This window comes from Mus caroli, unplaced genomic scaffold, assembly GCF_978045245.1.
Source record: "Mus caroli unplaced genomic scaffold, Mus_caroli_1 scaffold_14, whole genome shotgun sequence".
Classification (NCBI taxonomy): Eukaryota; Metazoa; Chordata; class Mammalia; order Rodentia; family Muridae; genus Mus; species Mus caroli.
Genome location: NW_028227269.1, coordinates 291,998 through 308,651, shown reverse-complemented (window position 1 = coordinate 308,651; position 16,654 = coordinate 291,998). Strand labels below are relative to the sequence as shown.

The 16,654-nt window shown below is 43.4% G+C and overlaps 1 protein-coding gene and 1 long non-coding RNA gene across 10 annotated transcripts in view; one reads left to right on the top strand and one right to left on the bottom strand.

Annotated features, from left to right (window-relative positions):
* The window catches only part of Rab10 (RAB10, member RAS oncogene family), a 57,133-nt gene extending 53,444 nt beyond the window's left edge, over positions 1-3,689 (top strand). Inside the window, exon 6 of the mRNA XM_021179750.3 lies at positions 1,275-3,689. Coding sequence (XP_021035409.1) covers positions 1,275-1,358 — 84 coding nt within the window. The 3' untranslated portion in view covers positions 1,359-3,689. The remainder of the gene's footprint in view (positions 1-1,274) is intronic.
* A 3-nt stretch (positions 3,690-3,692) lies between these two features.
* On the bottom strand, positions 3,693-15,731 carry LOC147001088 (uncharacterized). 9 transcript variants are annotated; one of them, XR_015045147.1, is made up of 5 exons: positions 14,504-15,731; positions 13,764-13,828; positions 13,516-13,585; positions 13,097-13,199; positions 3,722-3,808 (listed from the first exon to the last, which is right to left on the bottom strand). It is a non-coding gene; the product is annotated as an uncharacterized LOC147001088 (long non-coding RNA). The 9 variants fall into 9 exon arrangements; XR_015045146.1 differs by lacking the exon at positions 3,722-3,808 and adding an exon at positions 8,077-12,394; XR_015045145.1 differs by lacking the exon at positions 3,722-3,808 and having other exon boundaries at positions 8,077-13,199; positions 14,504-14,650; positions 15,327-15,731.
* Between the last annotated feature and the right edge of the window lie 923 nt (positions 15,732-16,654).

The window sequence follows — 16,654 nt, the reverse complement described above, 5'->3', positions numbered from 1 at the left end:
ACACATCTAAAGAATCCCTGGTTTCCTTTCCTGTTGGGCTAGTGCCCCTTTTCTAGCTGAGCTGATCTCAGTTAATTTAGGGAAAGACAGGAGCTAGAAGTTCCTAGAGAAAGTGAATTTCTGTTGTGTTTTCTCGATATGGGTCCTGTTTGAGCTGCTCTTTACTTTTTGTGTATTTTCCTTAAAAGCTGTTTAAAGAGTAAAGGCTGTTATCAGGCAAGCTCACAGGTATTTGGGACCTCATCCTGTTAGTGTAGACTGCCCCTGTTCCCTAACATTTACAGGGACAGGTCTATCTTGAGGCAACCAGAATAGGCCAAACAGGAGTCTCACTTCAGGTTTACCAGGCTTTCTGAGGGCTTTGAGGGTTTTCAGAGCATTGTTCTTTTCTCCTTGTTCTACCAAAGGCCTTTTAAGTTTTGTCCATGACAGGTTGTGTGGTCACTGTACCCTTTCAGTTCTATTTGTGATATTCTCAGATTCATGTTCAGAATAATGTTGGACAAGTGTAGAGTGATACAGAGGAGAAATCCCCCCCCCCCACCTGAGCGTCAAACAATTCATATTTTGGTGTGTCCTAGGTCTCTTGCCCACAGGAATTAGGTAACTCATTTTTGTCCCCTCCCCTTCCGCCTACGCGTGGTTGAGATTGCCCTTTTTAAAGATTTGGTACAGTGATACAGACCAGTCTGAAAAGGCAAATATCTGAGCAGAGCAAGGCCCTTGGGGTCTCTAATATAAGACATGGCCTAACAATGGCTTTTTGTGAGTTATAAATTACGAGTTTTTATTTGGCAGGGGCAGGGTTTGCAGAAGCTCCACAGCACACAAACTCACGTCACTAGGCTTAGCGCCAGGCAGTTAACCCGCTGAACTACCTCACCAGCCTTTCAAAACAAAACAAGAGTCTTGCTGTCTGTCTAGCCCAGGCTGACCTAGAATTCTTCTTCTGTCTTCTGAGTTGTAGGATCACAAGCATGTGCTACCACGGCTGGTTCAGTAGTCCTTCTGTTCTGAGAACTCATAGGTCAGGGCAATGATGGTTTGAGATACTTTAAGTGTTGCCAGGAGATGTCTGTCACACTTTACAGAGGAGGCCAACTAAAGGACAACCAAAAACAGTTTTCAAATTACGACTTTTCGAACACCCCCTCATATGACTGTAATTGCCTTTTGTTGTGTAACCTGACATTGCTTTGTGTCTTTCCAGTGAGTCTGTTTTCATCCATGCCAGTGTTTTCTCACGGGTTGCTTGCTTCCTTGTGTTGTTGCAGACCCCTGTAAAAGAACCCAACAGTGAAAACGTAGATATCAGCAGTGGAGGAGGCGTGACGGGCTGGAAGAGCAAGTGCTGCTGAGCGCTCTCCTGTCCATCTGCTGCCATCCACCATCCGTTCTCTTCTTGCTGCAAAATAAAACACTCTGTCCATTTTTAACTCTAAACAGATATTTTTGTTCCTCATCTTAACTATTCAATCCACCTATTTTATTTGTTCTTTCATCTGTGACTGCTTGCGGACTATTATAATTTTCTTTAAACAAACAAACAAACAAAAATGTATAGAGAAATCATGTCTGTGAGTTCATTTTGAGATTTACTTGCTCACTCAGCCCTGCACTTCAGTTGTATTATAGTCCAGTTCTTATCAACATTAAACTAGAGCAATCATTTCAACTATTCTGCAAATTGTATAAGAATAAAAGTTAGAATTAACAATTTTATTTTGTACAACAGTGGGATTTTCTGTCATGAATAATGTGCTTGATCCCTATAATCTGTAGATGTGATAGCAAAGAAACAAAAGCCAGGAAAACACTCATTTTCGCCTTGAAACTGTATGTGGGTTAATTTTGTCCTGTGCCTTATGTGGAAAGGACCTTCTTTGGTTTCCTTTTGTTTCGGTGGAGGCATGAGCAGGAGACGTTTCATCCCAGCATAAACTCGTCCAGATGCTTGTGGTTTGCTTGGCTGTATCTTTCACGGTAGTTAACTGAGGACAGAGGGTAATGCACAAGTGATATTTGATTTCCATTCTCATTCCCAGTGGCCTTGATATTTAAACTGATTCCCACCACCAGGTCCTTGGGCCACTCTGTCCCTGCGTCTCATCTTTCTGCATGCTGCTTTGTTTGCCCCTACTATTCCTGGTATGAGTTATTTAAAGATGAAAAGTTTGTCAAGTTTAACATACAGCACTGATTTACCTTGCTAAGTAAACAGAAAGATAAATTCTAACTGCCTATTAACTGTCAGTTAATTTGGGTCAGCCCCTCATTTACTCTCTCCCCAAACCTGCCCCGCTGTTGGCCTTCTGTCCCCCACCCCTTCCTGTCTATCCATGGAGTTTATGAAATGGAAGAGTTAATTGCATGCACTAGTGTTTGGAGGGTGTTGTGGCTTGTCTTTCTAATTAGGTATATATCCTATTCACTTTCCTAGAGTAAACCTCCTACCCTGGATTTGACTAGTCTCCATTATGCCAACTCCTCTGGCAGTTCGGCAGCCCAGGAAAGACTGGTTTTAAAAATACCGTAAAGAGCAAGGAGGAGTGGGTCTTAGTAGCGTTTGTCAAATGTATTGAGATTTTGGCCTCCGACAAACACATTTGGTATTAAGTTGTCTTTACTGTAAGATGTAGAAATGCATTATAATATTATTAATTTCAAGTCCTATCTTTACATCCTCTCAGAAAACTTCTGTTACCATGAATATTTTTAAAAAGAAAAAGGACAGCAAAAGGCTTCTTGTGGAAAGCTGAGCACTCTGGCTCTGTCTGACCCGCCCTTCTCTCCCCTTTCTAGTTTGGCTTCATTGCTTCTCATTAGGATAGGGTAGGCTAAGTTCCCTATGCTGCTAGCATCCTAAGATGATACCTTTGTGGAAATAATTGTGAATAGCATGATTCATTTCAAGCAGAGGCTGAGTTTAGGACAGCAGCTACCATTGAGAAGATTTCTGTGACATGCATTTTAATGACCTCTTGGCTCACATAAACAATATAGGGACATATCTGCTAAAAGAACCCATGGATTTTTCAGATAGTGCCCCAAAGACAATTTTACATGCCTCACTGGTGGTTCTTAGGGCTTTTTCCTTCACTTGACTTTATCATTGTTTACTAGTAAAAAGCAGCATTGCCAAATAACCCCTGATTTTCCACTATGAAAAATGCGATGTGTAAGCTTTTGAAGTTGTAGGTTAAACCTCCTGTTGTTATCTTTGCTGTTTGTGTTGCTTCCTTCTATCTGGAATGTGGTAGCCACCTCTTTAAACTTTTTTTAACCCTTAATTCAGTGACTTAAGGTTTGGAGATACACACTGGGATTTTGGCTAACAGACTGACAGCTTTGTTGTTGCATAATTATAATCGGCATTGTACAGAGAAAGGATAAGGCTACCTTTGTTAAATCTGCACTTTCTGAATATCAAAAACAAAACCAAAAAACAAAAATCAAAAAAAAACCCACCAAAAGGGAAATGGAGTATAAGTCAATTTTTGTATAATCTGTTTGAAACCTGAGTTTTATTTGCTTACTATTAGGGCTTTGTCCCCTTTCTGTAAGTCTCTTGGGATCCTGTGTAGGAGCTGTTCTCATTAAACATCGACAGTTCAGTCCATTCTCTGGTACTAGCTACAAATTCGGTTTCATACTCTACTTAACAATTTAAATAAACTGAAATATTTCTAGATGGTCTACTTCTGTTCATATAAAAACAAACCTGATTTCCAACTGTGTGGTTTGGTTTTCATTTATTTTTGGAGTTGGAGATGGAGGGTTGCTTCTGACAACAGTATAGGAGGGTATCCTGTGAAGCACAGTAGAGAGAAGGGCAAATACTTTGTCAGTATCAGCACTTGGAAGAAACCACGAGGAGCAAGCATGTCCTCATACAGGAAGACCACCAAGCCCTCTCCCATTCACACGAGTTCAGTGAACCAAGAGAAACTGGGTTCACTGATGGGCCCAGGGCTCCCAGGTCTCAGGGTTCTCAGTCCCGAATGATGGTGCAATGATGCTCAGATGGTGCTGTCCTCTTACTTGAAAACAGTATTGCTAGTCTCATGAACCATGATTTGGCCTTGCCATGAGTATTGGCAAAAAGCAGTGCTTAACCCCATGTTAAGAGGCCTGGTCAGTAAAGAGAGTCGAGCTGCTTATCTTCACAGGAGAGTGGTATAGGGATGTTTCATGTTTCTAGGTCACCTGAGTGTTTTCAGTGCTGCTCTGTCCTTTCTCCCTGAACCCACATAATCCTGGTGATGTCTAGAGTTGACAGCCTATGGTTGTCCCTTTGAAATTGGTGTAAGAAAAAAAGGATATGGTCTCTGTTCATAAACCCACTGTCTCAGGAAGTAATCTGATAGCTACCACTTGGAAGGTATGGGCAGGAGAATCAGGAATGAAAGGCTAGCCTGTTTATGTGAAGTTTAGGGCAGGCTGGACTGTCAGTGTCAAGAGCCAGTATCAAAAAGTAATTGCTGGATATCGGCTCATCAGAGGCAGACGGGTCTCTGAATTTGAGGTCAGTCTGCTCTACATTGCAAGTTTCAAGCCTACATGTAAGAGACCCTGTCTTAGTAGTTTTTTCTTAAGCTTATTAACTAGGAGTTTATTCAAGAAGAGCCAGGTAGCTAAGTTGTAGGTAAGTGCTGAGTTACTAGGACAAGTTAAGTAGTTTTGTGGAGTTTCCAAAAGGAAGCATATACATTGGGTATATATACATAACACACGGAGACTGACAAGACTGTGCCGAGAGAGAGAGAGATGGGCATTGTAAAAGAACATGGTCTTCGCTTTGATGAGAAGACCAACTACATGGATTGATAGGCAGTGGGGATTCACAGTGGTGAGAGCAGTCTGAGGAAAGCATGTCTAGGCCTGGCGTGGTGGCTCACACATGTAATCCCAGGAGCTGGGGTGCTGAGGCAGGAGGCTAGCTTGGGCCTGCTTTCTTAAGACAGATTTAATAAAACTACTCCACTTCTCCCTGTCCCCACACACAAACACAACAACTCCCACAATAACAAACAAAAAAACCTGTGTGGTTTGGATAAGGAATATGGATTGCACAGGTCATCAAGAATTGAATGGACTGGGCTGGAGAGATGTCTCAGCAGTTAAGAGCACTGACTGCTCTACTGAAGGTCCTGAGTTCAAATCCTAGCAACCACATGGTGGCTCACAACCATCCGTAATGAGATCTGACACCCTCTTTTGGTGTGTCTGAAGACAGCTACACTGTACTTACATATAATAATAAATCTTTGGGCCGGAGCAAGCAGGACCAGAGAGAGCAGAGGTCCTGAGTTCAATTCTCAGCAACCACTGATGGCTCACAATCATCAGTACAGTGTATTCCTATACAAAAATAAACCTTTTTTAAAGAAAAATAATTGAGTGGACCCTGACTAAAATGGTGGCCAAAGGTTGCTGGATTGGTGAATCAGCAGAGGGTCTTAAAACCCTACTTAGGTGTAGGAACTTCCAGTGTTTGTCACCTAGTTTTATTGGGTTATTGTTTTCTCTAAGTCATCTTGTGGCAGAAAGTAAAGCTGTGGTTTTAGGTCTTTTAGTGGGTTTCTAAAGCCACCTCCAGAAAGTTGGTAGTGGGTAGTAGTGGTAAAAATGGCTCCAAAGGGGGAAGAGATGTGGTGTGTGCCAGCTTTGTGGGCGGACTCACACTAGTAGTCCAGGGTGACTTGTAGAGGAGAGAGACACAAGCAGAAGCATACTTTGCTGGGGACCAATTGGAAGGGTGAGGTTTCTAGCAATGCGTAATAGTTATAAGAAAAGTATTTTCACATATAAGGTACAAAAAAAGTGTTATTCGAAGAAGGCAAGCGTTTTAACAACAGGGGTACACAAAACAGTGTTAATCTGAAATGCCTGAGTGTTTTACTCTGTGCTTTGAACATCTCGTTAAGAAAACACGAATGTTTGGCACAATCCGTGTGATTTTCTAAATGCGGTAACAATGTTGTCAGTCGAATGCTCCTTCCTTTAGTAGGCTACACTGTATGACATAACTGTGACGTATTTTGACTCGCACATTTCACATAAAACTGTACAATGCATAAGAGTTGAAAGAAGAGTATTTAACACGGACCCTACACAAAAGAGCGTTCTACCTGGAAGACAAATGTTTTAACAAAGTTGTGTCACAAAACAATGTGAACAATGTGAATTGCGAATGCCTGAGTGTTCTAATCTGTGCTAGTAACAAAGTGTTCTTTTCCTGTTAATGCACATGGTAATGGTAAACTTAGGAAATTTCGTTATAAATGGGGTTCTAAGAAGAAAACAAGATTGTTCAGCACAATGGAAGAACGTTTGATACACTGTATTTCATTACTTTTATGTATTTTGACATGCACAACTCACATACTAAAATGGGTAATAGTTATAACAAAAGTAGTTTCACATAGAAGGTACACAGAAGAACGTTATTCAAGGAAGGCAAGTGTTTTAACAATGGGGGTACACAAGACAGTTAATCTGTAACACTTGAGGGTTCTGCTCTGTGCTAATAACATCTGGTTAAGAAAGCACGAATGTTTGGCACAATCGTTGTGATTTTCTAAATGTGGTAAGAATTGAACTACCCAGTACCCCCTGAGCTTGTGTCTCTAGCTGCATATGTAGCAGAAGATGGCCTAATTGGCCATCATTGGGAGGAAGAGGCCCTTGGTCTTACAAAGATTATATGCCCCAGTACAGGGGAATACCAGGGCCAGGAAGCAGGAGTGGGTGGGTTGGAGAGCAGGGTGTGGGGAGGGTATAAGGGACTTTGGGGATAAACGGGTTTGAATTGTAAATGAAGAAAATATCTAACAGAAAAATTGAAAAAATGTCTAATAAATAAATACATGTGAACACTCAAAAAACACTCTTGTTAGTAGCACAGAGTAGAACACTCAGGCATTCACAATTCACACTCTTTTCTGTAGTGTCTGTGTTAAAAAAATTTCTTCCAGCTATAGCACATTTGGCAGTTTTATTTAAAATGTGCATATGAAAATACTTAAAAGTAATGACATTCAGTGTAGACCACTAAAGGAAATAACATTCAAATAAGATCTTTCTTTTCTTACTGCAGTTAGAAATACAGATTTACTGTGTGAAACTGTCTTGTATTCTTCATAAAAAGACAGTTATAATGTAGAATATGTCTAATAAATTAATACATGTGAACACTAAAATTAATACTCTTGTTATTACTAGCACAGTGTAGAATATGCAGGCATTCACGAATAACTATATTTTCTGTAGTGTCTGTGTTACTTTTCTTCAAGCTATAAGGCATTGTGAAGTTTTATTTAAAATGTGCATATGAAAATACTTAAAAGTAATTACATACATTGTAGCCCACTATAGGAATTAACATTTGAATAAATCTTATTGTATTTCAAAATTCATATCTATTAGGCAAAACTTTTGTTTTCTTCTGAAAACGACAATTATAATGTAGTATAGTATGTCTAATAAATGAATATATGTGAACAATAAAAAACACTCTTGTTCTTACTTGCACAGAGTAGAACAATCAGGCATTCACGAATAACTCTCTTTTCTGTAGCATCTGTTTTAAAACATTTTTTTCCAATTATAGCACATTGTACAGTTTTATTTAAAATGTGCATATGAAAATACGTCTAAGTAATGACATACAGTGTAGCCCACTAACGGAAATAACATTCGAATGAGATCTTTCTTACTGCATTTAGAAATTCACATCTATTGAGCGAAATTGTCTTGTTTTTGTCGTCAAAAGACAGTTATAACGTGGTCTAATATTTCTTACAAAGAAATACATGTGAACACTAAAAAACAAAACACTTTTGATGTTATTAGCCCAGAGCAGAACTCTCAGGCATTCAAGATTAACTATCTTTTCTGTAGTGTCTGTGTTAAAACACTTTTCTTCCAGAGATAATACATTGTACAGCTTTATATAAGATGTGCATATGAAAATATGTAAAATGAATGACATAGTGTAGCCTAGTAAAAGAAATAATATTCAATTAAGATCTTTCTTATCACATTTGAAATTCACATCTATTGAATGAAACAGTCTTGTATTTTTTGTAAAAAGACAGCTTTAATGTAGTTTAGTATGTCTAATCAATAAATACATGTGAACAATATAAAAAAACCCCAGTTTTGTTGTTGCTAGAACAGAGTAGAACACAAAGGCATTCATGATTAAAGTATCTTTTGTGTAGTGTCTTGGTTAAAACACTTTTCTTCCAGCTTTAGCACAGTCTTATTATTGTACAGTCTTATTTAAAATGTGCATATGAAAATAATTAAAAGTAATGATATACACTGTAACACACTAAAGTACATCTTTCCAATAAGATCTTTCTTATCACATATAAAAATTCACATCTATTGAGCAAAACTATCTTGTTTTCTTCGAAAAAGACAGTTATAATGTAGTCTAATATGTCTTAATACATAAATCCACGTGAACAATAAAAAGCAAAACACTCTTGTTGCTAACATAGAGTGGAACACTCAGGCATTCACGACTAATTCTCTTTTCTGTAGCATCTTTGTAAAAACACTTTTCATCCAGCCTTAACACATTGTAGAGTTTCATTTACATTGTGCATATGAAAATTCTTAAACCTAATGACATACAGTGTAGCCCACTAAAGGAAATAACATTCGAAAAACACCATTTTATCACATTTATAAATTCACATCTATTGTGTGAAACTGTCTTGTTTTCTTCATAAAAACACAGTACATTGTAGTATAATATTTCTAATAAATACACATGAACACTAAAAAATCACTTGTAATTAGCACACAGTAGAACAATCAGGCATTCACGATTAACTCTTTTTCACTAGAATGTGTTAAAACACTTTAATTCCAGGTTTATCGCATTGTGTAGTTTTTTTTGTTTGTTTGTTTTTTGTTTTTCGAGACAGGGTTTCTCTGTGTAGCCCTGGCTGTCCTGGAACTCACTCTGTAGACCAGGATGGCCTCGAACTCAGAAATCCACCTGCCCCTGCCTCCCGAGTGCTGGGATTAAAGGCGTGCGCCACCACGCCCGGCGCATTGTACAGCTTTATTGAAAATGTGCATATGAAAATATGTCAAAGTAACCATATACAGTGTAGCCCACTAAAGGAAATAACATTCAATAAAATCTTTCTCATTGCATTTAGAAATTCACATCTATTGGGCAAAACTGTCTGGTTTTCTTCTTTAAAAGACAGCTATAATATAGTCTAATATGTCAAATAAACGCAGGTGAACTCTCAAAAAAACACTCCTGTTACTAGCACAGAGTAGAACACACAGGCATTCAGGATTAGCACTCTTTTCTGTAGCATCTGTGTTAAAACATTTTCCTTCCTTCTTTAACACATTGGACAGTATTATTTAAAATGTACATATGGAAAAACGTCAAAGTAATGGCATACAGTATAGCCCAGGAATGAAAATAACGTTCGAATACGATCTTTCTTATCACATTTAGAAACTCACATCTATTGAGTAAAACTGTGTTGTTTTCTTCATAAAAATACAATTATAATGTACTCTAATATGTCTAATATATAAATACACGTGAACACTAAAAAACCCACTCTTTTTGTTCCTAGAAAAATAGAACACTCACGCATTCACAATGAACTCTTTTTATCTGTAGGGTCAGTTTCAAAACACTTTTCTTCCAGCTATAATGCATTGTACTGTTTTATTTAAAATGTGCATATGAAAATACATCGAAGTAATGACTTACTGTGTAGCTCACTAAAAGAAATAAAAATCAAATAAGATCTTTCTTATCACATTTAGAAATTCTCATCTATTGAGCAAAACTGTCTTGTATTCTATTGAAAAAGACACTATGTCTAATAAATAAGTACATGTGAACACTAAAATTAACACTCACGCATGCACGATTAACTCTATTGCAGGGTCTGTGTTAAAACATTTTTTTTGTACTTTATTGCATTGTACAGTTATATTTAAAACATGCATATGAAAATACGTCAAAGTAATGACTTACAGTGTAGCCCACTAAAGGAAATAACATTCAAAAAAGACCTTTTAAACGTATTTAGAAATTCACGTCTATTGGGCGGAACTGTCTTGTTTTCCTTGTAAAAAGACAGTTAAAATACATGTGCAGCAACAACACACAACAGTCACACTAGTACACATGTGTAGCAGCATGACACACCAAGTACACATGAAAATATGTACACTGTTGTCACACACATGGCACACATGTGCAGCAGCATCACCTACCAGGCACACATGTACACATGTGCTGCAGCAGCACACACCAGGCACACATGTACACAAGTATAATGTCAACACACACTGAGCACACATATAAAGTGGCAACAAAGGACAGGCACACATGAACAGCAGCATCAAATACCAGGCAAACATGTACACATGTGTAGCAACAACAGGCTCACATGTACACATGTAGAGAGGCATCACACAACAAACACACATGTACACATGTGTAGCAGCCTCACACATAAGTCACACTTGTACACATGTCCAGCACCCTCACACACCAGGTACACATGGACACTGTCATCACACACGATGCACATGTACACATGTGTAGCAGCATCACACACAAGACACACTTGTACACATGTGCAGCAGCCTCACACAACAGGCACACATGTGCAGCAGAATCACACACCAAGCACACCTGTAAAGTGGGATCACACATGCAGCACACATATAAAATGGCATCATACAACAGGCACACATGTACACAGGCATCACAGATCAGGCACACTTGTACACATGTGCAGCAGCAACACACACCAGGTACACATGGACAGATGTACACTGTCAACACACACACAGCACACATGTACACATATGCAGCAGAAACACATACCAGGCACACATGTACATGTGCATCAGCAGCACACACCAGGCAAACTTGTACACATATATATTGACATCACACACCGGGCACACATTTAAAGTGGCAAGACACAACAGGCACACATGTACAGCAGAGTCAAACACCAGGCAAACGTGTACACATGTGAAGCAGCATCACACACCAGGAACACAGGTGCAGAAGCATCACAAACACATGTACAATGGAATCACACACCAGGCTCACAAGTACACATTTGCAGAAGCAGCACACACCAGGCACAAATGTACACATGTGCATCAGAATCACACACCAGGCATGCATGGACACATATACAGTCACATCACACACCTGGCACACCTGTAAAGTGGCATCACACACCAGGCCCACTGTATAGCAGCATCAAACAAAAGGCACACATGTACACATATGCAGCAAAATCACACACCAAGCACACATGTACAGAGGTATCACAGACCAAGCAAACATGAACACATGTGCAGCAGCATCACATACCAGGCACACATATATACATGCACAGCAGCATGACACAACAGGCACACATGTGCACATGTGCAGCAGCAACACACACCAGGTACACATGGACACATGTACACTGTCATCACACACAGCGCAGACATGTACAGCAGCTTCACATACCAGGCAAACACATACACATATGCAACAGCCTCACATACAAGGCACACATGTTCACATGTACAGCAGCAGCACACTCAGGCACACATGTATACATGTGCTGTAGCAGCACACACGAGACATACATGTACACATATGCAGCAGCATCATACACAAGGCACACTTGTACTCATGTAGAGTCGCATCAAACACTGGTCACAAATGTAATGTAGTTTAAAAACAAGGCAGACATGTCCAGCAGCATCCCACAACAGGCATACATATACACATGGGAAACAGCATCACTCACCTGGCACACATGTGTACATGTGAAGTAGCTTCACACACCAAGCATAAATGTGCATCAACATCATACACCAGTCACAATGCACTGGCATCACACACCAGGTACACATGTATACATGTGCAGCAGCATCACACCTACAGCCACACATGTACTCATGTGCTGCAGCATCACATACCAGGCACACATGAACACATGTACAGCATCATCTCACACCTGGATCACATGTAAAGTGGCATCACACACCAGGCAAACATGAGGCATACATGTACATCCCACACCCGGCACAAATGTACACATACTCTGCAGCATCACAGACCAGGTATACACATACACATGTAGAGCAGCAGCACATCACTTCCTGAGCCCATGACATTACTTCCCATCACCCCCACTCTGACCTCACTTCCTGCCGTCCCCTCCACAGCGATGTCACTTCCTGTCCCTGGCAGCACCCTTGCAAGCTCGCAGCTGAAGTGGTTCAGTGAGATGCCCGCAGCATTGAGGATGTTGCAAAATCCGCCTTCCACCAGCATTGCTCCCCACGCATGGATGGCATAGGCCCCGGCCTTGTCCTTGTGGGGTCAGGGTCATGGTGGGGTCACATGGTGACTTCAGGGTTGCGGGGTAATGGGGAGGTCAGGGATCACGTTGGGGTTGTGGGGTCACATGGGGTCAGTGGGAGGTCAGGGGTCACTTCGAGGTCACAGCACTCAAGGGGGAATCACTAGTTTATGTTAATTTATGCAAAGCGACTCTGGTCACGCAAATGAGGTCACATGACGTCACTTAGCTGGTACAGCTGACAGCCACGGAAGCTTCCCCCTTGCCCATGAAGATTTATGCAAATTTATACAGACAGAAAGCAAATCTGCCCAGACCATCACTATGTCGTTGCATTCAGTTTATGCAAATTTATGCAAATTCACACACAGGAAGCCACCAACCGTCATCTCGGCTCATGCAAACCTACTCCAAAGCTGATGTATGCAAATTTATGCAAAACCCACAAAAAACACATGCAGAGCACAACTATGACATCATTTCGGTTTATGTTAATTTGCTCAGGACTTCACGCAAATCTATACAAATTTGTCCCAGGGAACGCCTCTGGCTTGGTGTTAATTTATACAAATTTATTCAAATGAGCCCAAAATATACAAACTCATGCAAATGTATGCAGCCCCCATCCCCTCAATCCATCATCCCAGAACCACTTGGTAGACTCTCAGACGGGGCGTGGGCAATGTCACGTGGGGCAGGGGACGGGGCCTCACCATCCTTAGCTGGTGTCCAAGTAGTCATGGATCAGCTCCTCCTACCGTGGAGAGAAAGTCATACACGTTTCCTCATGGAAGGTGCCCACTTCCTGAGCAGGGCCTGCGGGGAAAGGGTCAGGCGATGGGGCGGGGCCTCGGGGTCAGGGGCAGGGCCTGGGTGCCTCATTTGGCCTAAACTTCCTGGGGCCTCAGACAGGAAGTCCCACCCTCACACACTGATGATGTCATCTAACCCCACCCCCAACACAAAAGACCCACCTCCAGGTTATGACCCTGCAGAAAGGAAGTTATGGCATAGATAGGAAGTACCCCCTCCCTGATGATGTCACATCAGGCCCCGCCCCACACAGTAACGCTCTCTCCATGACCGCCGACTGGACATTGACCCGTGAACCTGCCCACAACACTCTGCTCACCCCCGTGGATGCCCCAGATGACAATGGCTACCCTCATGATGAAGCTGTACTGCTCTGTTTCCCACTCAGCCTGGGGGATGGGACGGGGTCACAGGGGTCAGGGGTCATCCAGGCCATGCCCACCAACCCACCATGCCCATCAATTCCTGACCACGCCCACCACTTCCAGCCCCACTCTTCACTTCCTGTTTTCTCCTATGATGTCACTTCCTGCTCCGCCTGCCCCACCCCCAGGAGGCCCCGCTCACCTGAGCAGCACCCCCATGGTGTCCTCCTGGTCCTTTGGCTTCTCCAGGATCAGCCCCTCCAAGGCCTGCGGGTCAGTGGTGGGGTCATCACAAGGGGCAGAGTCAGGGACAGAGTCACTGAGGTCACCTGAATAGATTTGCATAAATTCCTATGTCGCCTTGGCGCCAATTTGCACAAATTTGCATGACAGGAAATAGTAGGGCCTGAGGTGACGGGCGGGACAGGAAGTGGAGGTCATGCCCAGGCACAGTAGGCTTGGCTGGAAGTGTACAATGGCCTTGGGACTCAGACAGGAAGTGGGCAGGGATCAGATGACAAGGGTCGAGGCCTGCAATGGGTGTGGAAGGGGTGGGGCCACACACTACCACAGGGTCAGGGTCTCTGGGTCTTCCTGGGGGTGGAGCGTGTGGGGCCAGAAGTGACATCATACCAGACTTCCTGGCAGCCCCTCACAGAAGCCCCACCCACAAGTCAGAAATCCTGAAAGTGGTATCACTTCCAGTGGGCCTGGCCCTGTCCATCATCCTGATGTCTTGCCCATAAAGCTCCCAAAAAAGAGGAAGTGACATCACTTGTGGTTGGCCTGGTGTGGTTACCTCATGGCCCTGCTCCCAGGAACTGCAATCATGATGCCACTTACAGTGGGCGTGGCCACCAATAGACCACGCCCATCGTCATAAGGCTCTGCCCAGAAGCTGAAAATCTGAAAGTAGGTACCCCGAGGCCCCATCCCACTGACCTTTGTCACCTGTGGCCATCTCTAGCACCTTTTCCTTCATTGTGCTTTTCCCTTCATTGTCTCACTGGCGAAGTACTGGAGGCAGGGCCAGGCGGCCTTGCTCAGCATCTCGGGGAAGGCAGGCTGGACAACCATGAAGGCCAGGCCCTGGGGTGGGGTGGGGTGGGGTGGTGTCGGGGAAGGCGTGAATGGGTTGGGTCAGACACAAGTCAAGGTCCTGCCCACAATGACGTCAATCACTCTTGGGCACGCCCCCAACCAGGATGCGGAGTCACAGGGCGATGACATCTTCTGGAGGGAAACTGTGACATCATCTGAACTCAGGAAAAGCCATAACGTCATACAGTTTGATGCAATGCATGCAAATTTACATGCCGCAAATACATGCAGAGTAAAGCCATGACATCTTTCATGTTTATGGAAATTTATTCAGGGAAGCCATGACATCATGCAAATTTTCATCGTGCGAAACTGATGTCACATGAGCGTATGTAAATTCATCCCAACGTACACCATATGCTAATTTATACAGGTCAGGGGAGGTTATATAAATCTGGGTAGAACAAAACCAAGCAGTTATTCAAATTCACGCAAATTCATGCAAACGAGCAGCAATGAAACTTAGACCCCATGCAAATCTATGTCTCTTGCTGGAGCTTAGTCCAGGCCCCGCCCCAGGCCCCTGTCACTCACACTCAGCCACGCCCAGCCCTCGCTCAGGCTCCGCCCCTGGCCTGTCTGTCAGTGCCTCTTGGGAAAACAGGTCACTCACATGCCACAACGCTAGTCACTGTCAGTCCCGTGGGGACCAAGTGTCACTCACGTGAAACCCCGCCGACACGTCTCGCCCGGGCACGGCGAACCCCAGGATCTCCTTCCGCGGCGGGGAGGCGCTTGCCAGGACGACGCGGTGCCAGCGCAGGCACGTGCTGGGTGATGTCAGCGACATCCGGGCGGGGAGTGATGACGTCGAACAGGTCGTCTGCGGTTCCGCGGTTCGCCGAAAGGTCAGGACCTGAACCGGTGACGTCGCTGGAGTCGCCCGGGATGGGGGGGTAACGGTGGTTGCGGCGGGGAAACCGGGAATCGGTCGCGCTGCTCTGCAGAAATGGAAAACCGGGTTCGGCGAGGAGAGGAACTACACATCCGCTGTTTGCTTGTCCGCTTCTGATCAGCGGAACCAGAACTGTAAGTCCTCATTGTCACACTGCTGCTCCGAGTTCTCGCGAGATTTACAATGCGGTAGAAGGACTCACTTCCTGTTGGAAACGGAGGAATTTCCTGTCTGGCGCAGGAAGTTAAGGTTCAAGCATGCTGGGAGTTGAAGTTATTTCCTGCTTTAGGCATGACTTCCTGTTTGCCACAGGAAGTGGCGCCACAGTAGCCCCAAGGCACGCTGGGAGGTGTAGTTTCCACCTGTATAGCTCCGGGTACAACCTCCCGGGAACGTACCGTTTTAATACGCGACCCTGTCACCGGGTCGAAGCGCCCGCATGCCGGGCCTCCCCTCACCGTGGCCGGTTCACCGCAGGCAAATCCATATTCTTTGACACCAACGGAGCGGATGCAGTAACCATCCCACCTGTGATGCAGTGACCATCCCAAGGGAGATAGAAGTAATGACTCTTACCTGAGATGCAGTAACCATCCCACCTGAGATGCAGTGACCATCCCAACTGTGATGCAGTGAACATTCTACCTGAGATGTAGTGATTCTTACATGAGATGCAGTGTCCATGCCACCTGAGATGTTGTAACCATTCCACCTAGGATGCAGTGACTATGCCATCTGAAATGTAGTGACCATCCTAGGTGAGATGGGATGATAATCCCACCTATGATGCAGTTGACTAGCCCACCTGAGATGTAGTGACCATCCCACCTGAGATGAAGTGACCACTTGAGATGTTGTGATCGTCTCTCCTGAGATGAAGTCACCCTCTTACCTGAGATACAGTGAAAATCCCACATGGGATGCAATGACTATCCAACCTGAGATGTAGAGAGTCCTAAGAGAGATGCAGTGACCATCCACCTAAGATTCAGTGACTATCCCACGTGTGAAGTTGTGACCAACCCACCTGAGGTGTAGTGACCATCCCACCTGAGATGCAGTTACCATCTCACCTTTGATGCAGTGAGCATCCTACC